This window comes from Cynocephalus volans, chromosome 6 (genome assembly GCF_027409185.1).
Source record: "Cynocephalus volans isolate mCynVol1 chromosome 6, mCynVol1.pri, whole genome shotgun sequence".
Classification (NCBI taxonomy): domain Eukaryota; kingdom Metazoa; phylum Chordata; class Mammalia; order Dermoptera; family Cynocephalidae; genus Cynocephalus; species Cynocephalus volans.
In genome coordinates this window covers 92274930-92301797 of record NC_084465.1, presented here as the reverse complement: position 1 = coordinate 92301797, position 26868 = coordinate 92274930, and the positions used below count along the sequence as shown (strand labels likewise).

The 26868-nt window shown below is 39.3% G+C and overlaps 2 protein-coding genes across 3 annotated transcripts in view; one reads left to right on the top strand and one right to left on the bottom strand.

The window, feature by feature from the left end:
- PLEKHA8 (pleckstrin homology domain containing A8) overlaps positions 1-14435 on the bottom strand; it is a 70111-nt gene extending 55676 nt beyond the window's left edge. For both annotated transcript variants that reach the window (XM_063099523.1, XM_063099524.1), the window contains exon 1: positions 14018-14435. In XM_063099523.1, the coding sequence (XP_062955593.1) occupies positions 14018-14057 (40 nt within the window). In that variant the 5' untranslated portion in view covers positions 14058-14435. The remainder of the gene's footprint in view (positions 1-14017) is intronic.
- A 1732-nt stretch (positions 14436-16167) lies between these two features.
- Positions 16168-26539, top strand: FKBP14 (FKBP prolyl isomerase 14). The gene is made up of 4 exons (XM_063098833.1): positions 16168-16519; positions 19336-19487; positions 22160-22287; positions 24246-26539. Exons 1-4 carry the CDS (start codon positions 16323-16325, stop codon positions 24402-24404), a joined length of 636 nt encoding a protein of 211 aa, XP_062954903.1. The 5' UTR covers positions 16168-16322; the 3' UTR covers positions 24405-26539.
- Positions 26540-26868: the final 329 nt, after the last annotated feature.

The window sequence follows — 26868 nt, the reverse complement described above, 5'->3', positions numbered from 1 at the left end:
AGAAAAGAGGCATGGAAGATGAAGAGGCCATAAATCCATTTCCTGTTTTAAATTCATCTGCAATTACCCTGGAAATGATAAAATATTCAAGGTAACAAAAGAACAGATGGAACTGTGGGTCTACAACAGTCCCTGCTCCCTTAGATTGCCACTAGACTATCTTCCTATCCAACCCCCATCCTCTCTTCTGCCATCCACCACTAAGAGATGGATGTGGTGTAATCCAAACTCTCCGCTTGGAAGAATTAGACAAGAAACTTCAATGAGCAAGGAGGAGTTTTAGCTCCTATCACCTACCACTGCCAGGTATGAGGTAGGGGGAAAAAAAGGAATATTTAAATACCAATTTCATAGACTTTATATTATCCTGGTTATTTCACTATAGAAAGTATACTTGACATTTATTTTTGGCAATCCAACATCCACCCTACACATTTCCATTGCTAAAAACTTCTTTTCCACACTCCATCTGTATAGTTCAGGCAAGACTAACCAATTCCAGGGTGGGCCTGTGAAACAGGCCTAACTGGAGCATCATATCCCCTGTCCTCAATGATAGTCCCTGAATGGGCAAGTGGCCCAACCAAAAATAATTCTGGGACTTCTGCTGGGAGTTGGGAAAGGTGTAAGTATATTGAGACTGTCTCTTTTTCCTTTGGTCTTAAAGATGTTTGCCTAGAGCTGCTAGTAGCCATTTTGCCATCACATGGGACCTAAACTTTAATCGCACATAAAGGGAAAGGGGGTGGCGAGACCTGAGGTACAGAGAGAGAAGGAAGCAAATCTGGATGAGTGTTTGAACTCCTCATTTATACCCTGTCATGCCTGAAGGTAAGATACCACCTGGACCTTTCCATTAAGTGAGTCAATAAATGTCCCTTTTTACTTTTATGTCTGTCTGAATTGGGTTTTTCTACAAACAAAAGAGCTCTAAACTATCACATGATCATCTCACTAAACTTACAAAAAACACCTGACAAAACCTAATACCCTTTCATAATAAAAATACTTAAACTAGGAATAGAAGGGAACTTCTTCAACCTGATAAAGGCATCTACAAAAAACCCACAGCTAACATACAAAATGGTAAAAGATAGGATGCTTTCCCCCTAAGATCAGAAACAAGACAAGGAAGGATGGATGTCTGCTCTTACCACTTCTATTCAACATTGTACTGGAGGTTCTAGCCAGGGTACTTAGTCAAGAAAATGAAATAAAAGGCATCCAGTTGGAAAGGAAGAAGCAAATCTAGCTCTATTCACAGACGTGCTCATGTAGGTTCACGTGTGTGTGTGTGTGTGTGTGTGTGTGTGTGTGTGTGTGTGTGTAAAAACCACAAAAAACCCCCAAGGAATTCACTTAAAAAACCAGTAAAATAAATGAGTTCAGCAAGGTGACAGTATATAAGACCAACATACAAATATCAATTATATTTCTGTATAGCTGCAATTAGTAATCTGAAAATAAAATTTAAGAAAATAAATCCATTTACAGTAACATCAATAAAGAATAAACTACTTAGGAATAAATTTAACAAAAGAAGTGTAAAACGTGTACTCCGAAAACTACAAAAAGTTCTTCAAAGAAATTGAAGATCTGAAGATCATTCCAAAACTGTTACCAGCTTGTTTTTTTCCTCACATAGTGCAAATGCCTTTCTACACTTAACTGACAAGCATTTATTTGCAAAATTCACTTATCTTTAGCCAAAAGGCTTTTTAGTTCAACTAATGTTGAACGTGTATTTTTTCAATGAACATAATTTCCTTCAAAAAATGCACTTACATTTGAATCTAAACTGGCATAGCCCATGTTAACCTTACACTAGAATTTTTTCCTTTATTTCCCAACAGCAACCACCATTTTAAAATCAAATTGCTAAATGAAGATGTTCTTATTGCTTTAAAGTTCCAAGCCAAAAAAGCGATTGTTTGTGTCATACCCATTTCTGACTAAAAAATACTGTAGCTTCCCTTTTCTTCTTGTCAGCAACTTTGTGACTAGCTCATCAGATGCATCACTATAAAAAAAAACTGCACTCTATTTGACACTTAAAATTTTTTAAAATTTATTTTTAAATTTATATAAAGTAAAATTCATTTATTGGCAAACAGTTCTGAGTTTTGATGAATGCATAGTCCTCTAACCACCACCACACTAATCAAGATACAGAAAAATTCCATTATCCTCCCCACCAAATTCCCTTGTGTTGGTAGCCCTGGCCAACCACCATCATGTTTTCATTTTGAGGTCAAAATATTTTCCAATTTTCTTGGAAACTTCCTCTTTGACCCATGGGTTTCTATGAAGCATACTGTTAAATTTTCTGATATTTAGGGATTTTCTGCATAACTTCCCAATACTTGGGGATTTTTCCACTAATATATTGATTCGCAGTTTACTTAAGACCCAGAACATTCTTTTGACAAGGTTTGGCAAGGTTTCTAGTACGGCCCAGAATATGATCTATCTTGGTGAATATTCCATGCACACTTGAAAAAAATGCAGTATTCTGCTGTTGTATTTTACTCAGTTTTTCACTGTAATTAGTGGGAGAAAGAGGCTACAGTGAGCTTGAAACAGAGTAAGGCTAGCTAGGCCTGTGAACCAAACTGACTCCATTTTCCTGCAGAGGACACTTTGTTACTTTTCCACTCCTCTGTCATGAGACCCCCTCAGGGCAAATGATTACCCCAAGGGCTGCCCTGACAAAACAGACTGAGATAAGAAGGAAACAGATATTTACTGTGTTGCAAAACCCCTCCCCAAGTCTTGTTTACTATAATTATAAAAGTTACAGACTAACCTTAAGACCCCTTTAGGAATTCCCACCTGCACACAAAGCATCAAGGTGACTGCTACAATGACCCTCCTGGGGTGACAATGATGAACACCACTGCCTACTGAGCATGAGCCCATGACGCAACCAGGAAGAACAGAATGGACCACCTCCAGTGACACTGGCCTGCCACCCCTTAAACTCCTTTCCCTATAAAAGACCCTGAACAGCTCCCCTCCGGGGCTAGCTTTACTGTTGCTACCCCCCTTATGCTTAAGTCTATCTCCTCTTTTAATAAAGTGTTGCTTGCTATACTGTTGGGTACATTGTTCATTTCTATGACTTTGGAATTCAAAAGCCTAATTTAATCACTGGCAAAAATTGGAAAGTTTTGGGCACCGGAGAGGACTCCAGCTGCAAGAGGCAAGTGGCCACTGGAACTATTTTGCTCCCATGTCTCTGCTTCTGGTAGATCTCTTTCCTGGAGTCCCTGGCCTAAATTCTGACAAGGCAATGATTTGTTCTCTTTACTTTTCTCTGATTTCTGAGCCCTCTTCTGTTTGGTTGGACTGTATCCATGTCTATATAGGTGCATCCTGGAGAGCTCCCAGCTACACTTGGTTTCTCATTTTCCGAGCCCTCTTCTGTTTGGCTGGATTGTATCTACGTCTGTATAGGTGCACCCTGGAGGGCTCCTGGCTATGCTTTGTTTTTCTGATTTAAATCTAGTCGATACTTTTTTTTTAAGGCTGAAAACAGTGGGGAGAACTGCTTTTATCAATTACTGTTAATGGAATAGGTTGGCCCCGCCAATTAGGACTAGGTTAAACTGGACCCCACTGCTCCTCTTTTCTCTTTGTTTGCTAGGTTAGACATTTAGTTGAGTACCAGTAATCTGAATAAACCTTCCAATCCTTGCATCAACTTTTGGACTTTCAGGTCATTTGTTTAATGCGAGAGAGCAAGCTGAGCCTGGCCTGTCGGTAACAAGCTTACTCAATCTTGGAACAATAATGACACTCACAAATAACTAGTAGAATATCCACTAAGTGAAATGTTAACCTCATGCTGGAATACATCACTCTGCCTATAAATGCATCACAGTACCCTCAGAACTTTTGCCAATTTAGCTGTCATGGGAAACCAGAAGTTTATGATCTTACTGTTTAACAGGAAAAACAGACAAAAAGAAAACATTAATACGCTGTAAATTTTAAAAATCCGTAAGAAATGCTGCTGTGTAGAAATGCAGAAAAAATGAAAAGGAACTGTAGAAAATTAAGCCAAAAGTAAAGAAAAAAGAGAAAGAAATGTGCATTTTCATCAACCATAAGAGGAAAAACTAGGGACCATAATTAAGGGGGAGTAGAATGGGAGAAGCAAAAGGCTAAATCTTTTAAATTCTTTTAGCTTTAGTTTCCTTTTCTACATAATTGCAGTATGAGTTTAAATGGTCTCTAATAGTCTTTCAGTTTTCAAAACCTGTAAATCTTTATTCTAATACAAAGTAATAGAAAATCCAATTATTTACTAAAATCTATTTCAAGAAAAAGTAACTAATGTTGAGATTAAATTTCTTGATAAAACTGACAATCTTTCCGAAGTGATGAGTAAATACTTATTCATCATAAATTATGGTTTCTATATTCATAACCCATATATATTAGTTACAATACGTTATATATTATGCATGTAATATATATGTAATAATTAAAACAAAAACAAAAACAAACTACCATTTTAAGTTGAAGTAAAGCACAGTTATTGATTTAATATGACCCCTGACCTCCACCACTTTGGTGTTTTCCAATATTCAGCCTGGGTGTTCAGCCACACCTCATCCTATCATTGTCCCCCCCCCATATCAGCTTCCCTTGGGTTCCATACAGAGCAGGGGATAGCAAAACCCTGGGTTCCTCTGCCAGGTCAGTAAGATTTTTGCTGTAGCTGTGGAGGAGAGAAGGAAGAGAAGAAACACCCCTCATCATAACACATAGTAACCAAGCATTAGCTAAATTACAGGCTTCTTAATTTACATTAATTAATTCAAAAAGCACTTTTTCAGTAGTTGTAATTTGCTAGGCTTGGAGACTTGGAGTAAAGACATCCCAGTGCTCAAGGAGTAACACTCTACTGGGGAGTAAGGCATGCAGATGGTGAGGAGACAAACTATAATTACAATAGATGATATCAAATTCTCTTTTGAATCTTCTGTTAGAGACTGCTGTATGTAAGTTGTCTCTCCCTTGTGCTTTGGGCTACCAAACTGAATATTTATTCATTCTGGATAAAGCTACTTATATGTCCCATCAGCATCTTACTCAAGAGAATAGAGTCAGGAAACCTTGGTTCAAATTCACACTCATAACATTGAGATGTCATCTTGAGCATATCACTTAATTCCTCTGGGCATTATTTTCCAATTTATAAACAGAGAAATGGACTCAGCTAAGGTTCCTTCCAGACTTAACACATCATCTTCCCTCTGACTATGTGTCTCTCAACAGACCCAGCATCCTTTCACCATCTAAGCTCCAAACCTGAGGGTCACTTCTGCCCCATCCCTCCAAATCAATCACTAAGTCCTTCCCAATCACTCTCATTTATACTCTTCACTTCGATATTCCACTGTGCCCATACTGGGGCATAGAGGGTGAACTCATGGAAAGCATATGGAGTCAAGCAGACCTGGTTCAAGACTTAGCTGTATGACTCTAAGTTACTTATTTATATTGTGAGCCTTGGTTTATTCATGTGTGAAGTAGGGAATAATGTCTCCCTCCTCCCCTTCCTTCATCATCTCCCCCCTGTATTTCAGCTTTCCCACTTCTCTTATCATATTTCAGCTGGGTTAATCTTCCTTAAATACTATTTTTACCTGCTCTTTCCTCCTATTCAGAAACCATGAGTGACTCTCTACCACACCAATTCTAAACTCTCAGGCTTGGTTTAATAATCTACCCCCATCCTAACAACACCCCAGTATTTCCTTCTGCTCTCAGAAAACCAACTCCTTTTTAGTCTTAATGGCTTCTCTACTGAGGGTCACTCTGTTCCCTAGCAGTTCTCTCACCTTCCTCCTTCTGTCCCCACCAATTCTATCCACCATTCAGACCACCCTCTTCCATGAAGTTTTCCCTGACCAGGACTAAAAAAGGCTCTTCACATTTTTTTTAGCAAATGTATACCTGTCTCCTTCGGCTAATTTTATACCTTCCTCTCTTATTTTCTTCCCTCCTAATTTCTGCCTGCTTACACTGGCATCAGAAGCTGAAGGGCTATGAATGAAGAGTAGATTTTGGTAGCCAGAGGCTGGGAAAAGTAAGGAGGAACAGAGGATGGGCAGAAGTTGGTCAATGAGTGCAAAGTTAGTCAGACAGGAAGAATTAGTTCTAGTGTTCCAACACACAGTGAGGTGGCCATGGTTAACAATAATATATTGTATATTTCAAAATAGCAAGAAGAGAAGATTTTGAAAGTTCTGCCATTTACATGTATTGAAATGTCACACTGTATCCCATTAATATGTACAATTATTATGTGCCAATTAAAAATATAAACAAACAAACAAATAAATAAAAAGATGAAGGGCTGGTCTCCACCCAAGGCATATATATTAGCCAGCAGAGGGAGAAAAGCAACAGGACATCTGTGACATCAAGCTGGATGACCAGAGACTTTAATATTCCAGCCTGTCAGGGGTGCCTCAAATTTGCCTTTAAAATCTCAGTAAAGACACCAGAGGGTGATAGGTAACAAAACCTAACCGTCCCTGGGGACCAGCTATATGTAATGTAGTTCCTTTAAGCCTTTTCAAGTCACAGCCTCTGGGCAACCACTTGAAAGCTTAAAGGTCAAAATCACAAATTTAGCTGGAAGGGTACTTGCATGGTTGAGAAGGATTTCCATTCGACTACAACCTCCTTGAGAACAAGGATCATGTCTTACTCAGAACAATATATCCAATACCCACAAAGGGTCTGATAAGAAGTTAGTGCTCAGTAAGTGTTTTTTGAATGAACGAATACATGAATGAATGAATGAATGAATGAATGAGGCTATTAGACACTGTTTGACGGCTCTTAAGTTCCTTAACAAATAATCTCCTGGAAGTAAAAACACAAACCAGTGGTATACAGAATTACATCATCTGTAATCATCATTTATCCAAAAGGGGGGCTATATGACTATCACAGGACTTGCAGAGTCAATTCCAAAATTTTGACAGTTTATTTGGATCTTTTCCTTTATAATTTATACACTTTGACTTCTGAGAGGATGACTTAAGGAATTCTGGATACATAAATTCTCAGAAGCCATGAGAAGCCTCAGTTTGCACATAGAAAGCTGAATATACACAGACTAAATTTTCCGGGCATCATTAATCAAAACAGCTATCCAATTAACCTACCCTTTAGTGAACTATGTGACAGGCATGTTCATATATACTATTCATTTCACCTTCTTAACAAACCTAGGTATGGCTATTATTATTATTACTGTCATTTTAAAACTGAGGCTAAGGGAAATTAAGTAACTTGCTCGAGGTATCAGCACTAGTAAGTATGAAGTAGAGGGTTGAACTTAGGGCTTTCTGACTCCAACATTTTGCATGTAAGTGTAGGGATTGTAGAAATTGTAGGGATTGTAGAAAAATATAATTGTAGGGATTGTAGAAAAATATAAACTTTAGTATACACAGTTTTGTGACAAATGCTTGCTAATGACATTCTAAGTAAAGCAGCTTCTAAGGGGCTACTGAGATGTAAAGCAGCTTCTAAGGGGCTATTAAGCAGCTTCTAAAGAGGCCATGCAAAGGCAGGCGGGCCCCAGTACACTAAACATTCCAAGAAAGAAATGGCCCCCACCCGGTTCCAGGAACCTATACGATTGAGAGAAGCGCCGTTCCTTATCGGGGGTACCAGCCTGCTAAAGCCCACCTGTAAATCTAAAGGCGCCACAGATCTAGATCTATCGGGGTGCCAGCCTGCTAAAGTCTGCCCATAAATCCAAGGGCGCCACAGATAACCAACAACTCATCCTGTCATAAAGATCTGTTCAGGAAAAACTGTATAAAAGGTGCTTGTATTGTAAACTGGGCGCCGCTTTTGTCCTGGAGACGAAGCGACCCCAGCATGCTGGAACAATAAAACCTCATGTTTATTGCAACGGTCTCTACCTTGTGGTCTTTGTGAGGTGAGCCATCCCTACGTGGGGGATTTTGCATGGTGCACGGGTCTTACATAAGCATTCAAATATACTGGACTGTAAGTGTCACTGAAACCATGAATTCCATAAATAAAGAGCTGACCACTGGAAACCCATATACAAAAGAATGAAGTTGTACACCTACCTCACATCATACACAAAAATTAATTCATAATGAATAGGAGACCTAAATGGAAGAGCTAAAACCATAAAATTTTTTAGGAAAAAAATAAAAATAAGTGTAAATCTTCATGACCTTGGGTTTGACAAAGGTTTCTTAAGATATATCAAGTGTAAGCAATAAAAGAAAAAAATTGCTAAATTGGATTATATCAAAATTAAAAACTTTTGTGCTGCAAATGATACCACCAAGAAAATGAAAAAGACAACCTATAGTATAGAAGAAAATACTTGTAAATCATGTACCTCATAAGGAACATATATCCAGAATAAAGAACACTTACAACTCCATAATAAAAAAATAACCCAATTAACAAATAGGCAAAGGATGTGAACAGACATTTCTCCAAAGAAGGTACACGAATAGCCTAATAAGCAAATGAAAAGATGATCAACATCATTAATCAGGAGAATATAAATCAAAACGATGAGCTACCACTCCATGCCCATTAAGATAGCTTAAAAAAAAAAAAAAAAAAGACAACACATGTTGGTTAGGATGTGAAGAAACAGGAACCTTCTCTGCTGATGCAAATGTAAAATGGTGTAGCCACTTTGAAAAACAATTCGGCAGTTCATGATATTGTTAAACAAAGACTTACCATATGCAGTGGATTGAATGACCCCTCCTCCAAAGGTATTGAAGCATAATCCCCACTGTAACTGCTGAGGGTGGGAAATCCTATTATGATAATAGAAAGATGGGGCCTTGAAGTGGTGATTAGATTGAAAGGACCATGCCCTAGTTTCATGGGCATGGTTCTGAGGTCTTTAAAAGGAGAGCATGTGAGAATCTCTCTCCTTCTGCTCCATTTCTGCCATGTGAGACCCCTGAGTCACTGTCGCCATCACCAAGGCCTTCACCTGATGTGTTCCCTGGACTTTCGACTCCCCAGTCTCTGAAACTGTAAGCAATTAATTTTGTTTTCTTTATAAATCACCCAGTTTCAAGTATTTATGTTATAAGCAACAGAAACAGACTAATACACTATATAACTCAGCAATTCTACTCCGTGATACATATTCAAGAGAAATGAAAACAGGTCCACTTGTACACAAATGTTCAGAGCAGCATTATTCAAAAGCCAAAAAAATGAAAAAACCCAAATGTCTATCAACTGAAGAATGGATAAACAAAATGTGGTACATCCAAACAATGGAATATAATTTGGCAATAAAAATGAATGTAGTGCTGATACCTGCTACAACATAGACGAACCCCCCCAAAACATGATGCTAATGAAAAGAAGCCAGTCACAAAAGACCACTTATTGTATGACTCCATTGGTATGAAATAACTGAACTAGGCAAATCTATGCACACAGATTAGTGGCTGCCAAAAGTGAGCAGTGGGTGTGCGAGTGTGACTGCTAATGGGTACTGAGCTTCTTTCTGGAATAATGAAAATGTTCTAAAATTGTTCGTGGCAATGGCTGCACTCTTTCCATATATATTAAAATCAATGATATACATTGTACATGAACAAATTTTATGGTACATGAATTACTATCTTAATAAAGATATTAAAATGACAAAAATAAAAAAGGTTGACCAGTGAATGTGAGACCATGAATTCTGCTCTGGATCACTCATATTCCAGATGTCTTTCTGGCATTGTTTACACAGCACAAACATATACGGCAAGAGTCACCTTTCCCCTACTGGGGAAAGACAAAATTGCAGTACCTCCTCCATGACAACCGTCTGGCCAGCATGATACAAGCTTCTGTTATTTTTGGAATGTGGTGCTGCAATGTGCTTGTGTTCTAACCTGCTGGAGAAGACCACAAAGTCTGCAGCTGGTCACAGCTCACGGCAGCAGCCTTCCTATCTGCTGGGTGGGCAGAAAAAGGACCTAAAACTGCAAAGCACAAAACTCAAAGTAGAAAGCACAGCTCAGAAAATTTCCTTTTAGCAAAACCTATGTACAACATTGGGCACACAAAGCCTTCTTCACTCCTGAACTCCTCCCCACCTCCCACCCCAAAGTAGAGTCTGCTATTCTAGGTCAAACATACTTTAAAAATATATACATTATGAATCAGCTAGAATTATATAATGATCAAGCAGGAAGGACCTTTGAAAGTATGATATAATGGAGCACTGCCCCCAGAGCCACTTATTAACTGTGTGACTTGGGCCAATTCCACCTCTGTACCTCAGTGTCTTTATCTGGAAAATGGGGATAATAAAGGCAACTGCTTCTCTAAATTGCTGCAAAGATTAAATGAGTCCATGTAAAATGTTTAGTGCCTGGCACATTGTAAGTGCTAATAAGTTTTTACTATTCTTGTAATCATAAACTGGTAAATCCCACTATTTTTATGGAGAAGACACTAAAGCTCAGAAAGACAAAGTAACTCTGCAGTTGCCAGTGATAGATACAGCTGATATCAAACTTCAAAACTCTGACTTCTGAATTAGTGTTCTAGAGCATTAATGAGAGCCCTGCATGTATAATACTCCTTGACTTTTAGGTCTTCAAATATACAAATAAACATACAATGCTTAGTAGTATGTCTCACACAACATGGGTGTTTGTAAAATGTTTAATCCATTCCGTTTTTCATCGTAAATTTAATCTTCTTACATCTGAGGAAAGGTTTTGACACTAAATCCCAGAATGTCTAATGTTCTGCCCCTCGAAAGGCAGGATAGCTCAGGACTGTTAAAGAAAACGTATGCTCTTTTTCTCTTTTTCCATCTTTCATTGAAGGAGCACAGGGTACGTGAGTATACCTATCATTTGAGGAAAAAGAGACTTTTCTTCCTTTCTTTCTGCATTCTATATGTACACTCATGTAAGCAATTTAGAAGCTCTTCCCAGGGCTTGATGATGCTTCCAACTTTCAGTAATTGATACCTATCTATTTAATTCAAGAGGCAAGAGAAGCTCACAAAATAACTATAGCATTTAGTAAAATACAATAAATACAGCTAGAGAGATACAAAGATATGACCAGAAAACTTTCTACACTGTAACAAAAGTAAGCTTTTTAAAATCTCATCATTTCTCTTTCTCTCAAGGATGCACGCACACACACACACACACACACACGTGCATACACACAATCAAGCCACAGTGCTTAAACAAGCCTATGAGGCCCTGCAATATCAGGCCTCTCACACACCCCTGCATCTTTGCTGGAGCCTCACCCAGCTCACTAGTCAGATGAGTCCTCTTTCCTTTCTTCAAACTCACCAGCTTCTATTCTGCTTTGGGGCCTTCATGCTGGTATTCCCTGTGCCTGAAACGTTTTTCCTTATACCTTCCAACTGTATTTCCGCCTTGGCCTCCCCACTAGCTTGTTTAATTTATCCTTCAAGCTCTGCTTAAATTTTTTCCTCAAAGAAGCTTTCCCTGACAACCCAGACTAGCTTCCCTGCCCTCCCCGCACAGATCACACACACTTGGAACATGCTTTTAACCACTTACCTAATAAATATCTTTCTTTCCCACCAGAATGTAGGCTTAAGGAGGGCAGGGTCTGTCTGCCTTGTTCAACATTGCTTCCCTTGTGCTTGGCACAGTGACCAGCACATGATAGGTGGTGAAGGAAATGAACAAAATCCTCCAAGGATTCAAAGATCAAGTGATAAACTGATTTCCTAACTTCTCAAACTTGACACAAGGCATCTCATATCAAGCTGTCATCACAACAGAAATATACACACTACACAAACAGAGGCATGGGTCACGTACTCCTTTTGGTGAAAAACTCAGAATAAACAAAAACTTGGATTGGGATTTTATGTATTTTAAAGTTACTATGTGCAAAACCACAAGAAAAAAGTTACGTTTTAAAACAAGCTTAAGAAGAAAAAGTAGTGTCTCCATCAAAGCTTGTCATTAAACACACAACATGCTCTTTTTGGGAGACCAACTAGCAAAGTAGGGTGGAGCGTTCAGGAAACAAGAATGCATGTCATCCTCCTAGGCTATTACCATTCCTTTCCAAAGTAAATTTATCTCCCAATGACAGAATGTGCTAAACCACAGTTCTAGGTACCCAGTGGTATGATGGGCTTCTATGAACAGTATTGCCCACAAGGAGGGGCCACATGGGTTAAGGGAACACGCAGCATAAAGACAACTGCGTCTGGCAATGGCTTCAGCACCCCTCTTCTCTAGGGCTTCCCCCTGGCACCACTCACATTAACTTCTCTTGGCTGGGGAAGAAAAAAGTAGACTACTTTCTAACAGAACAGATGGTACAGTCTTCATGTGACAAAGATTCCAAAAGATCCTTCTAGAGAAATTTTGCTTTATTGAAGGATACACAGGGTCAGCCAGCAAACAAAACAAAACAACTGCACCAAGAGACTAAACTTTCTGTGTGGAAAAGAGGAAGAAGGAAGAGGGGAAAAGGTGGGGGGCGTGGGGAGTGAAGGGGAAAGAAGAATAGGAAAAGAGAAGTGTTGAGGATGAAAGAAAAAAAAGATAAAAAGAAAAAGCTTGTGTAATGGAAAGGGGTGAAGGACCAGCAACTAAATTTTACTCAAGGACATGAATGTCAGAGCTTAAAGAGACCTCAAGAGGAAAATCTCCTGGTCAAGCCTCCTCCCTTTGGGTTAGCAGAGTGCTAGCCTTCGGCATTCATCAAACCCAAATCCAGCTTTGAGTCATCTAGGTCTAATCTAATTGCTACCATCACTGATGGTCTTTGAAGAAAAGGTCAGGTCCTCTAAAGAAAACACCTCTTCTCATTCAGTCTCTACCAATGATTACAGGAAAAACAAACAAACGGGAGAACTACATTATGCAAAGGAAAGAAATTCTGGGTACATTCCCAACAGGTGCCCTTTTGGCTGTGCTGTGCGACCTCAAAGTTACTATGCCAGCTGATCCACTCAAACGCACCCGTCCTTAAAACACACATAAAATCACCACACTACAAACTTTTTAAAAAAACTGTCCCACCAATGAAAGGATGGGAAAATATCTCTCCCCCACTCTAGGAGATAGTGGGAACATTTCTGGCTTCAAATAGATTGCCATTAAAATTTTACATGCCTAGTCCATTTTCCAAAATAAAAAGCTTAATTCCAAACAAGTGCCTAGCACAGTTTCCAACATATGGTAGGCTTTTATTAAATATTGGTTGCACAAATGAAAAAGTGTCCGTTCTGAATCATCTTCGCAACTGAAGAATAGTTATAACCTTCCCAAGAAATAAAGAAAGTACTTTCAGAAATTGGAAAGGGGACAGTGCACTATTTTTAAGCCATTCTGCTCGGCAGGCCAAGAAACCAGTTGCTAACATTTGCATCCATTTTACGTAATTTTTGAGTCTGTAAAACAAAAGAATGTTCAGTGAGAAAATCAAAAACCGTGTGCACAGTTTGGAGTTTTGATACTGTTGAGCTGGAACTCTGATATCCTGGTCTGCGCTCAGATGACTGTGAAGGTGACAAAGGGAAAGTGCACTGGGGACTTGACAAAGGATCTTTCATCTCTCGAACTCCAGGTTACTGCGGGCCAGGAGAGTCCGGCTCCTTCGCCAGAATTCGAGACTCCCACAGGAGCTCACATCAGGGTGTCAGCGCCCCCCTCCCGCTGACGCCGAGGGCATCGTGCCTTTCAAGTCACCCCAAATCTCAGACTTTAGCAGCTTTCCCAGAAGTGAGAGGGCAGCTACTTCTCCCACCCAGCCCCAAGACAGGGCCGTGCTCGTACAGCAGGGGAGACACGGTCCCAGGAGAGAACTGCTTTGGGAAATATTCCCCGGTCAGCGCAGGTCTCGGCGGTCTCAGGAGGGACCGTGACCCCGAATCCCCGGAGGCGCGTCCCGACGCCGCCCTCCGGCCGCTCAGACAAAGGACGGGCCCCCCGCCGGCGCGGCCACTCACCGCTCAGATAGTTGGTCCACTTGTACAGCACCCCCTCCATGGCGCCCGCGGCCCCTCAACCCCCGCCGCGCCCGGGCCGCTCGCCCACGCCCGCCGGCCCCCTCACTGCCCCAGGCCCCAGGAGGGCAGGAGCACCGGCAGCAGGGCCATCGCCCGGCGCGGCCCAGACGCCCACTCCTGGCGCCCGGGGCCGGTGCGGGGACGCCCGGCCCGCCTCACATCCTCGGCCCGGGGGCGGGGCCTCTGAGGCGCCTTGTCGGGAAAGGCCGCGCCGGCCGGTGGGCCCACGCGGCGGGGCCGGGCACGCTGCCCACAGGGAGACCGAGGCGCCGGATGTGACTGACGGGCAGCTTAAACCTCCAAGGTGCGGCGAGTGAGGCAGCCGGTCGCAGGACCGGCCACCGCGAACGACCTGAGCCCTTCCCCGCGGTGCCCGAGCGCGCTCGCGCATGCCCAGTGCACCGCTCGCACGCACGTTCCCAAAATCCACTCCGGGATTTCGCGGCGGCTCGGCGGCCGCTGGGCGGCTGGGCCTTTGCAGCCGGAGAGGCCCGCGGGAAAATTGAGTCCTGGGACGTGGGCTTGGGAGTAGAGTAGATGAGGGAAGCCCCTGGGACAGTGTGGGACACAGTTCTGACTGTAAATGGTGCCTGATGTTTAAGGGTCTACGTCACCCCTTAAGATACCCCTTGGGTTATATACCCCAGGGTTCAATTCTCATTCAAGGCTATCTAATTGATCCCACCCACACTCTAAGATGATGGGAATTCAGGATACAATGCTGTGAGGCCTTTGTAAATAGCAGTTGTCCAGACTCTAAGGTCTCGCTACTAGAAGGGTGATCCATGGACAGCAGCACTGACATCACCTAGGTGCTTGTTAGAAATGCAGAATCTCTCCCCAAGCCCAAACCTTCTTCAATATCTGCGTTTTAACAAGTTCCCCAGGGGATTCCTATGCACATTGAAGTGTGAGAATGCACTGTCCTCAGGATATTTGACAGGAAAAAGGTTAACTATAGATTAAATGTAACGAGAAGACTGAGAAAAGTGTTCAAAATGCTCCAAATTGCTTTAGGTATATGTCACAGAGCATGCACCAAAATGTTAAGATGATTACTTGTGGATGGCGGTGTTACAGGCGATCTTTCTTTTTCTTCAAATTTAGTAAATAAAAATACAGAACAATTCGTTGTTTATTTGAAATTCAAATTTAACTCGGCTCCTCTATTTTATCTGGAAATCTACTTTCGTGCTTTCCGGTTTCTTCCAAATAAACTGGAATGACCATGTATTGCTTTTGAAATTAGGCGAGAAATGTAAAACTAGAAAATTGAAACTAAGTTGAGGCTATGTAATTCAGAACCGCTATTACCATTTCTTCTTTAAAGCGGGGGTCTGCACGTCCTTATCCATTATTTACCCTCTACACGAAGGTCGCTTAAGTGATAAATTATTAGCAACCATAACATTACGGCGGTGTTGTGGAATGAATAAGACAAGGTTTGAAGATGGAGTTCAACTGCTTTGGGGTCAAACGACCTTAATGAGCAGGACATTTAACCTCTCTTAGCCTAAATTTGCATATCTTTTAAATGGGGAAAGAAGAAGCAGTCTTACTGGTAGTAGTGAGGTTCCTGCGCCGGGAAAGCGCTTTGTGAACCCTCAAGCACTATGCAAGTCTTTAGATTGAATTCTGGAAGGTAATAAACAACAGCAGGAGCCTTGGATTGTGGAGTCCTGGGGTCCATTCTCCCACGGCGAGAGTAAACGAGTCGTTCCTGAAACCCCCACCTTTTCACCAGGTCGGATGACACATCCCGTCTAGCTGGGCTGGTGTTCTTTACAAGGTAAATCTTCCGGAGGAGTTTCCGGTTCGGTCCGCGCCCCTCTCCTCTCCCACAGTCCGGGTTTGGGACTTTTTTAATCCGCCCGGCTCTAGGGCCACTGGGGGTGGTTCGCCTCCTGGCGGCTGCCGGGCTGGACCAAGCTGTAAATTACATTGCTGCAGCGTCATTGGCTCGAGAGGCGTCTGAGTGACAGCACCGCAAGCCAATGGGCGGCCGCTCTTCTCAGACGGCCGCAGTGTAAGAGCCAGTCCCACGGAGTTTGGATTTAACTCTTTAAAGGCGAGTTCACAGTGCGTGGGAAAGTTGTTGGTAGTAAATGTGCCACGTCTTCTAGGAAGGAGGAGTCCTGAACTTGCCCAAGGCCTTTGCTTCCGAGCCTTCAACCACATTCTTAACTCTGTGAAGTCGTGGATACTTTCTCTGCTTTTGTAGGGACTTCTTTTCTGCCCCAGAATCATGAGGCTTTTCTTGCGGAATGCGGTCGTGACGCTGTTAGTCACAGCTCTGAGTGGGGCTCTGATCCCCGAACCAGAAGTGAAAATTGAAGTTCTGCAGAAGCCGTTCATCTGCCATCGTAAGACCAAAGGAGGGGATTTGATGTTGGTCCACTATGAAGGCTACTTAGAAAAGGACGGCTCCTTATTTCACTCCACGTAAGTAATTATGCCCCGGAGGTAAAAAAAAAAACACTCACCTATGGCAGCTCTCCAGCAAGAAAGGTAGCGTGTACCTGGTTTTACCTCTCTTTTAAAAAACTGAAATGTATTATTTTCGTCTTTGGGGAAAGGAAGTTGTTTAAAGCCAATTCTAGGAGTATAACGAGGACTTGAAGGTCTTATTGGAAACATGTGGTCTGAATAAAGCTGTTAATTTTTTTATTGTAAAAATTAGAACTAGAATCTTTGAAATATTAGGGAAATATCTCATATCTAATATCTAGGTGTACAATTAGGCAATAAGTAGAAAAAATTTAAAAGAATTCTAATATCTCAAACTCCATTCCTTAGGGAAAATGACTCAATTCCACTTCTAATTTGGTGTAGGTAATATTTACTTAAAGCTTTTCACAGCAACTTCATGAGCAAAATTCACAATCATTTTTTTGCCTGTTGAAGGATATACTAATGCTCTTTCACTGACCTAGTTAATTTTTGTTCTAACATGACATTTTGGTCAGGGCACAGGACCATGATTTCAGCAGTCATTTGCTTCTTTCTAGAAAGTCAGACTTCATTGATGGGGGTGGGTGTGGTTATGGAAATTTACATGAAGGATTTTCAGGTAGTTACAATATCATTTCTGATCTGTAAACAAAGAAATTGCAACATGGGAAAGGCTTACAAGATTTCCAATTAGGCATCGGTTCCATTCATTCCATTCCAAAAGTATTTAGTGAGCAGTTCTTTTGTGTTAGGTCCTGTGCTGGGTACTAAGAAGATTCAGAAATTTTTATTTCTAATCATCTTCATCCAGTCATTCACCCATCTGTCTATCAAACTCTTACTGAGTGGCCACAGCAGGCCCTGGAGATGCGAAGATGATTGACCAGGTTCTTGTCCTCTAGCAGTACACCGTCTACCGGGGGAAGGAAGACAAGAAAATAACTCAGTGATATACAGTACAGGATATTCAAAGTGCTATCAAAGTGTAACAGAGCCTGGAATTAGCTGTGCTTTAGAAGGTGGGGAAAGAGAAGGACTTCCCAGAGACCCTGATTGAAGTGGGCCTGGAAAGATGGGTGGAGATTTGGGGGTGTCGGGTTGGAGATAGGGGAGGGAGGATGTTGCAGGTAGAGGGAATGACATGAACTAAAACAGTGAAGCTTCCTGATCCATCCTAAATCTCATTTTCTGATAAACTGCCAAACTGCCTTTACTGGGCATTCAGAGCTGGTCTGTCATGGGGTTTGGGGGAAGTGAATGGCACTTTTCTCTGAACTCTTAGCCCTGGTAAAAAGTTCCAAAAACATGGCTTGCCATAGAATTCTTAACAGCCCTTTCTTCTTGTCAACAAGGCCAGTGCCTTGTGATTCGCATTAAACAATATTGTGATTCGCATTTTAAATTTTCAATCACATTCTTACTTTTAGTTTGATCTCTTTTAGACGCAGCCTGATTTCTTACAGCTCTCAGAACCAAAAACCTTTGCCAACTTTGGTGGCAGACATGGAATATCGTTTAGCAGCTTGCTACTAACATTCTAGTACCTGATGAGGGGACTGTTGTCATGCAGCCACCACATAAATGGTCAGGAGCTTCTAACTCTGAATATTAGGAAGAAGTACCATCAAATGATCAGTCTATAGAGCACATTTGATATTTCCAGAACAATAGTCTATGTGGGGAATAGCTCAGCCAAAACAAGAAATGTGCCCAAACTGTAGTCAGAGCTGGGTAGTAGATTCTTCCTTCTTTACTCTCTTCTAGACTTGCCAGATTTTCTACAGTTGGCATTTTGCTGCTTTGATCATGGGGGAGATTAAAGAAAGGAGGAAGAAAGGGATTTACCTAGATTTAGTAACCATGGTACCCATGAAGCCTAGTAGAATGACTTCTTATTCTCACCCACAAAATATCCTTGAATAGAACACTTCCCCAATTGCACTGAAAGGGAGCTAACTGGGGCTCCAACAATCCTCAGCCCTCAACCACCGCAAATAGCTTGGAAGGTTGGATTGCCTAGGCTGGCCTCTCTTTAGCTCATGAGCTAGGACATCTTGACTATTTCTTTCCCTCCCAGTCCTTGAGGGGCCACACCTCTAGGTCTCCCTTCATAACCCCACAGTAGACTCCTGAGGAGAGAACTGGGCCAAGGTCTGAGTTGGGATTCAGGGGTCAAAAGTAGCCTTTTCTAGCCATCAGAGCCATCAGCAGGATATAAGATGCTGTGCTCCTGACTCTCCATGTTCAGTGCGTATGGACTCATGTGTGTTGGCAGTAACTTCTCCTTAGCCTCTCCTCTTCCTTCCTAAACTCAGCCATTTTCCATTATATTCTCCCTGATCGGCAACCTAGTGGTCTTACTGGGACAGCATAACTTTGTGGTTAAGACCTTGAGCTTTGGAATTAGGAAGTTAAATAGTGGCACACTTAACCTCTGTTTCCTCATCTGTACAATGGGATAATAATGGTAGTTATGTGATAAGATCATTGTTAGAGTTAAAAGAGGCAAAAAATTTAGGGTAATACCTGGTAAATGCTCAAACAATTGTTAATTGTTTTTATTATTATTCCCTCTGCCCTACTCAAGCTGAGTTAACTGTGTGAAATTTGCATCAAAAAAATGGGCAATGAATTGAATTACCATATAGTTGACTTGGGGGGAATGTGTGCGAATAAAGAACAACTGATTTCATTAATTTCCAAGCTAATAAATTTAACCACATATGGGTGGGAAAAAAATGCACCACAGCCAAAAAAAAAAAAAAAAAGTTACTAAAGAGTTCTAATGTGTTTTCTTTCTATCATAGTCACAAACATAACAATGGTCAGCCCATTTGGTTTACCCTGGGCATCCTGGAGGCTCTCAAAGGTTGGGACCAGGGCTTGAAGGGAATGTGTGTGGGAGAAAAGAGAAAGCTCATCATTCCTCCTGCCCTGGGCTATGGAAAAGAAGGAAAAGGTAATAACACATTTAAATTTGTTACTACAGCACTGGAATTCTTCTCCAGATTAGGAGACAGAAGTTAGAGTAATTACCATTTTTCCCCCCTCAAGAAATACAGGGCTTGTATTACTTTAGGAAATATAATTATATCTTGATTATCAGTTGAAATGGCCAGTTAAGGCCATGGTATTTAAACGGGCAACTGAGCAATGAAAAAAGGTTCTGGATCCTTGAACTCTATTAATACTACTCACCAATGTGGTGGTGGTGGGGGGGTTAATTGTGGTAAAATATACATATCATAATATTTACCATTTGAACTTTTTAAAGTATACAGTCCAGTGGCATCAAGTGCTGTACATTCACAGTGTTGTGCAACTATCACCACTATCCATCTCCAGAACTTTTTCAGTCTCCCACACTGAAACTCACCTATTTATTTTAACAACGTAAAAAGAAAGATCATTCAACATAAGTGTTTTGATGAGTTGAACATTTGAGATGTAAATGATTAAGGCATTGAATGCAGTTTTAGATGTAGGCTGTATGTGGCTTGGAATTACGAAGTCTCTCACAGCAAAGCTGTTATTGGGGGTTCTTTTCATTCTTGTTTTAAACTTTACTTATAAAGCTCTTAATAATTTATTCTGAAAAGTAATGGAGTGACATGAAATGAGTTTTATTCTCCCTTTGTCACAAAGTAGAAGCAAGCTGGCTAGCTGGTCCAGAGAACCTTTGTGCTAGTTTGTTCCAGGGAAGGCCCATACACCTGGTATTTTGAGTAGGAACCCATGCAACTTTTCAAAGGCTATTTGGTGATATGTATCAGGAGGCCTGAAGATGTTTATATGCATTTATCCTATAAATCCTTTATTGGAATCTAACCCAAGGGAGTAATCAGATATCGGGAGAAAGATTTATGAACAGCGATGAACATCATTGTGTTTTTTCTAATAGCAAAAAATTGGAACCAACCTAAGTGTGTAATGATAAGAACAAAATATGGCCAGTTGTTATATCCAAAAGATATGTGATATAATGTTATATAAAAGTAGACAATAAAGTTATAGTATATATACTACGATAGTAAGTATGGGAAAATTTTTATACACATAGTGAATCACAAGGAAATAAAAATGTTAGTGGACTAGGATACTGGGAAAAATAGTCATCAGAATCAGACAGAGAACAACTCTCAGTCGGTATAAACTTAACAGCATCCTTAGGTTGAGTTTAACCATTGACAAAGTGGAGGTCAGGATTCCTAGCCCCAGTTTCCCGAGAAAAAATATAGGTGCCATATGTGAAGCATTATATATTCTAAAATGGACCTAGCTATATAAATCTTATTAATAGGACAGTATTTACTAACCAAATTCAATTCTTATTTTCATTATAATCCTCTTGAAAGAAGAAAATCAGGTATCTAGAAAATGTTTCTCTGGTGCTTAAAAGTGTTCTTTCACTTTCCTGTATCTTTGTTAGCTCACCTTTAATATTTATATATGTAGTATTAGTCCATTACTCTTTCTTCATACTATATTTAACTCAGTTTTACTTCATAACAAGTAGAGATCTAAATTTGAGTCATTTCCCTCGAACTGAGTGCCATGAAACTAATTCTTCTAATATGTATTTAACACTAATTTTGTAGTCTTCTAGTACATGCTTGCATGCCTCCTCTGGAAAGATACCTGTTTTATCAACACCTAGTGCATGTCCCTTCTCTTTCTAGATCTGGAATGGTAAGCTTCAGCACGCAACGTAAGTGTTCTCTCTGGAACTTACTAATGCTTTTTCATGGAACTGTGTGGGATGGGGGAACAACTAAGAAATATTTGACACATTTACTGAGACCAATGTGTTAAATATAATTATAAAGAAACAAGTTTGAAAAAAATTGTCAATACATCCCAGAAGGATGTGTGTGTGTATATATAAATATATGTATATATTCTTTTGAAATTGTTGAATCTTCCTGCATTATTTTTAAAGCCTATAAGATAATCATATCTCAGTAACATGTATTGAGAGCTTACTATTTCTCAAGGATAATGCTAAGTATTTTGCATGGATTTTCTCCCTTCATCCTCCCAGTGGACTCTTGAGGTGGGAAATACTACTATCATCTGCATTTTACAGATGAGGAAACTGAGGATTAGAGATGAACAGATGTAAAGTTCAATCCCAGTCAGTATGACACCAGAGCTCTCTCAGTGTAGAAATGACAGTACTATATGTTCTTCTAGGTCAGGGCTTCCTGGCCCAAGATTTGGTAAATCTCTTGTAATAATTAACTCTGAATTATTGAAAGCTCAAGTCACTCTTTACACATAATATGTAATATATTATTATACTTGAAATTTAATACCCACACCATTAGGTACATTTGCATGGGTGGGTGGGTGTGTGGGTGTGTGTGTGTGTGTGTGTGTGTGTGTGTTTTAATTGCTAAGCCAAAAACAGAATGTTTTTGCTCCACTAGTTTGGATTATTCCTTCTTTAACTCTATTCTATTTCAGTAAAATATAATTTTAATATAAGTAATTTCCATCACATGTGAAAATTTTAGGAAGGCTCTTCATTTAATTCAGTTATAAAATATTTTGTCCAGTACCATAAATTTTCTGTTATTGAAACTTTTGGATCTTTTAAATAAAACTTTATTCCCTCTCTTTCCACCTTAGGTAAAATTCCGCCACAGAGTACACTGATATTCAACATTGATCTCCTGGAGATTCGAAATGGACCAAGATCCCATGAATCCTTCCAAGAAATGGATCTTAATGATGACTGGAAACTCTCCAAAGATGAGGTGACCTTTTCCTCTTCCTAGTCACTCTTCCTTTCTTCTTTCCTTCCTGTCTTTCCTTTCTTGCCTTTCTTCTTCTTCTTTTCTTTCTTTTTTTTTTCTTTTTGGTAACTCATTTTTTAGAAATATGTTTTTAAAGAAAATTTTTATTATTTATCAGCACCACACTCTCCCAAGTGAGCCACGGGCCGGCCCTAAAAATTTTTATTATTTAGATAAAACTTTTTTTTATTTAGGTAAAATGTTATTTATATGAGAGTTGGCTTTTTAAAATAGGAAATCATTTTTGTTTTGGAGAGAAATATATTGAGACTTAAAAGGCACCATTCAGTCCTTTGCTTTTTTTCTTTCTCCCCAGTGCTTAGGGTTTACTGTATCTTGTCCTCACCCTTGGGTCTTTGAAAGATCCATTTTGCCAAGACAATTCCCATTTGGAGTTACTGTATAAGAAACATAAATGTCCTGAGAAATATCTCATATGGACACTTTCTGTTTATAACACCTTGTAGTATTACAAGTCATATGCCTTTTTTTCTATCTAAGATAAATTATAATTCCCTTTCATTAAAAATTTTTGAATATACAACACATTCACATGGTTCAAATATCAACCCAATATAAAAAGAAATTTTATTTAAAAGTCTTTTTAATACCCACATCCTCTTCTACCCCATCTTGTGATCCCTCCATCCAGTTTTATTAGTTTCTAAAGTATCTTCCCAGTGTTTCTTTATGCAAATACAAGCAAACACAAATACATATTATTCTTCACTTTGTTACACAAAAGATAACAAGCTACACATACTGTTTGCATCTTGCTTTATTCACACAGTATATCCTGGAGATGTGTTCTATACTAATTCATAGAGTTTCAGAGTTTCATCATCATCTTCTTCTTTCTTTTTTTACAATTGCATTAAATCACTTTAACTTAAAAATAAATATATGCTGTATGTTTGCATGTTGGGAGTTGGGGGAGAAAGGATTTGAAAGGACTGGAGATATGATTAAAAAGGAAAATACAGGTGGAATTCCATTGTGAATCTAGTGGGAAATTGAGAGCAGTATTTTTTTTTATATTTTTATACATCTGTATGAAAATGAAAAATTGTACTCTAGGCACTCATCTGGCTGGACTTTGCTTTAATTTCTGAGATCAGGCTTGATCAGTGCGACATGATCATAGCCAGGAGCACAGCACCTGCTACTCCCAGACACTTATTCAAGTCAAAAAATGCTGCCATTTAATCTGGTTTTAAGAGAAGTGTCTAGAGTTCTGGCTCTTGATAGAAAAAAAAATCTGGATAATTCAATAGATTGAAAGACCTTTCAGGGCCGAGCCCGTGGCGCACTCGGGAGAGTGCGGCGCTGGGAGCGGGGCGACGCTCCCGCTGCGGGTTCGGATCCTATATAGGAATGGCCGGTGCAGTCACTGGCTGAGTGCCGGTCACGAAAAAGACAAAAAAAAGAAAAGAAAGAAAGAAAGACCTTTCAGATGCTTGGCTTTATTTAGGCTCAGATTAAGAACAGGCAGTATGTTTTCATTGGGTATTTTTCAGATAATATAAGCCTTATATTTGATATAAGGTTATATACATTATATAAATTTTATCTTTGCCTCTGAGCAATATTTTGTATCTCTTCTACAGCAGGATGTCAACAGTTTTTGTTTGTTTATTTGTTTGTTTGAGCAGCTGGCCAATAAGGGGAACCAAACTGTTGACCTTGATATTACAAGGCTACACTCTAACCAACTGAGCTAACTGGCCAGCCCTAGCAACAGTTTTTAAGGGGAAAAATTCTTTATAATTCTTTTACTACCGTGAGAAATATATCATAAAGTAATTGTTTAGTAGTTATTTATATATTAGATGAACTGCCTATCCATGTCTGTGCTATTGATTGGCTCAATGTGGATACCTGATGAATGAGAGTTATTAATGGGATTCGTTATTTTGTAGGTTAAAGTGTATTTAAAGAAGGAGTTTGAAAAGCATGGTGCTGTGGTGAATGAAAGTCATCATGATGTTTTGGTGGAGGATATTTTTGATAAAGAAGATGAAGACAAAGATGGATTTATATCTGCCAGAGAATTTACATATAAACATGATGAGTTGTAGAGATATGTGTGTCCATTTTATATAGCATCCATCTTTAAAGAGAGGGCAATCATCTTTAAAGAAAGACATCTTTTTTAACAATGTTCCGTTCTTGCTTTGGTTTTTATTTTTATATATTTTTCTGACTATTATTTAAAGAACCCCTTAGAGGTTTTATTATCCATTTCTTTCTGGTAAGTTATTGGGAAGAAATAATTAATTTGTCTTTGAATAGAAGACTTCTCGACCATTTTCCATTTTGACATATGAAGTCTTGTTTTACTTGCTTACTTGTAATTTTAAAATATTGCAACTGAGAACATACCACACATGAGACCAGGTTATAGCACAAAGCAGTTCCCGATATTTCTTCTTCCCTCTGTTTTCTCCAAGTTAGATACTGACATATTTTAAAAGCCTTTTGCAGTTGCCCAAGTCTTGCTATTTTCATGTTATAATGAAATAGTTTATTTTAAGTGCCTTTGAGTTGCTGCTTGATGAAAATGGTTGTTAGACTTTAATTGTTAACAGTTAGTCCTTTCCTAAGGAGACGTGCAATGCCGAAATGAATGACAAAGTTAATAACTTATAAATATGTTTGCATTGAAACATTCTGCACTCGGTTCTTAGGGACTAATGGCCTAATGTGATAAATAGGAAAAATCGTTTATGTGTTTCTTTGTCATAAAATGTACCAAAATGTTATAGAGGAGGTAATAAATTGTATTTATATTCAGTGTTTACTATTTAGGCTAGCAGATTAGCCTTCCTGGTTCTTTAACGAATACAGTCTATAACTAGTGTATTATGTCACAATGACATTATATCATAAGAGAAATTAGTAATCCAATTAAGAATTTTCCATTTCTGCCTCATCACAAAGTGAGGGAGACCTACTGCAGCTACTATTGAATAGGTGCTTATCCTGGGTCAAAAAATTGATGATTTTATAATTTTACCTTAAATTGGCTTTTATATTTAATACTCTTAAAAAAGTCTCCAAATCTCCATTTACTAAGAATAGTCATTTATATTTTACAAACTATCAAGTGCATTATTGTCTTGGACTCTCATTGCTCTGATGTCTATGAAAAAAGCTGGTGGATCTTATGATAACTACTTTAGAGATGAAAAACTGTCATTCAGAGATATTGATTATTATACCCAAGGTCAACAGCTAAATTGTAGAACCAGTTTTCAGTCCCCAAGTTCATTGACTTACTATTGCCCTCTACTAATGAAAAAAAAAATGTTGAATTCATTGGCCTCAATTCTCCAGTTTGCTGTTCTGCTGTTTGTCTTTGGGTTCTTGTCCTCTGAATATGGTTTACTGGCTGTTTCTGGTACATTAGAATTCTCCCCGTGACCAAGGAATGGCTCTGGTTTCATAGGATAATCTTGGGTTTAGCTCTGAATTGCCTCAAAAACCCCGAACAGTGAGAGGTTCCAGGTGTGTGTCTTTAATTCTTCCCTTCCTGTTTGCCTCCATGTTTGTTTTTTAAAAAGAATTAAGAGCAACTATTACATCATATATAGACTACTTTCACTAATTACATATTGACATCTTCCTCACTGAAACATATGAGGGTACACTTCAAAAAGTTTGTGGAAAAATGTAATTAAAAAATAATACAAATCTTTCCGCAGTCTTTTTTTAAGACCCTTCATGTACTTCTTGGGAAGAATGTACTATAACAGCTTTCTCTGAAGCAATCAGCTATATCTTGAAAACTGTTAAGTCATCACTGATGTTTTCCTGAAACTGGAGGAGTAATAAGTCACAGTACAGAAAGCTTTATACTGTATGATGGGAGGAAGGAAAGTAGCTTGTCCTGTGGTGCTACTTTGTATAAAGATTACTGATGCTGTCTATGGTAGAGCAAGAAAAGTAAAAAGAATTTTGATTATTCAGACAGCATATTCTTTATCTTGTGTGAATTTGTATCAATCTCATCTAAACATTTGGACACAAATACGAAATGAAAAATATATATAGATTATGGTTGTTTTTAAGTTATCTGCTTTTTTATCTTAGCTGTACCTTTGCACCCTTCCGGTAGTGGGAATAATCAGACATGAACTGTGACTTCACATGTATATAATTTGACTCATTAATACTGCTTGATGTGTCATACTGAAATTTATATGACGATGTTTTGGTATTCTTTTCAAAATAAAGTTTATTTGGGAAATAATTGGTTTTGTGAAAAATTCTTAGAGCACCAATTTCCTCAGCAGCTTTATTGATTTTCTTAATTGTTATTCTAGTTTTTATGTCAAAAGTAAGGGAGGAAGATGGAGAGGTAGTGGGAGGAAGGTGTAGTGACACTGTGAGTATGATTCTGATTATCTACTCGGTTTATACATATTTGTAAGGAAAGCAGTAGTTTGGCTTAAATTGTTTTGAAATAAGCATTTAACTTTGAGTGTTAAGGGAGATAATAGTGAATTTATAGCACTGGAGAAAGTGTTTTTGGTGTTTGTG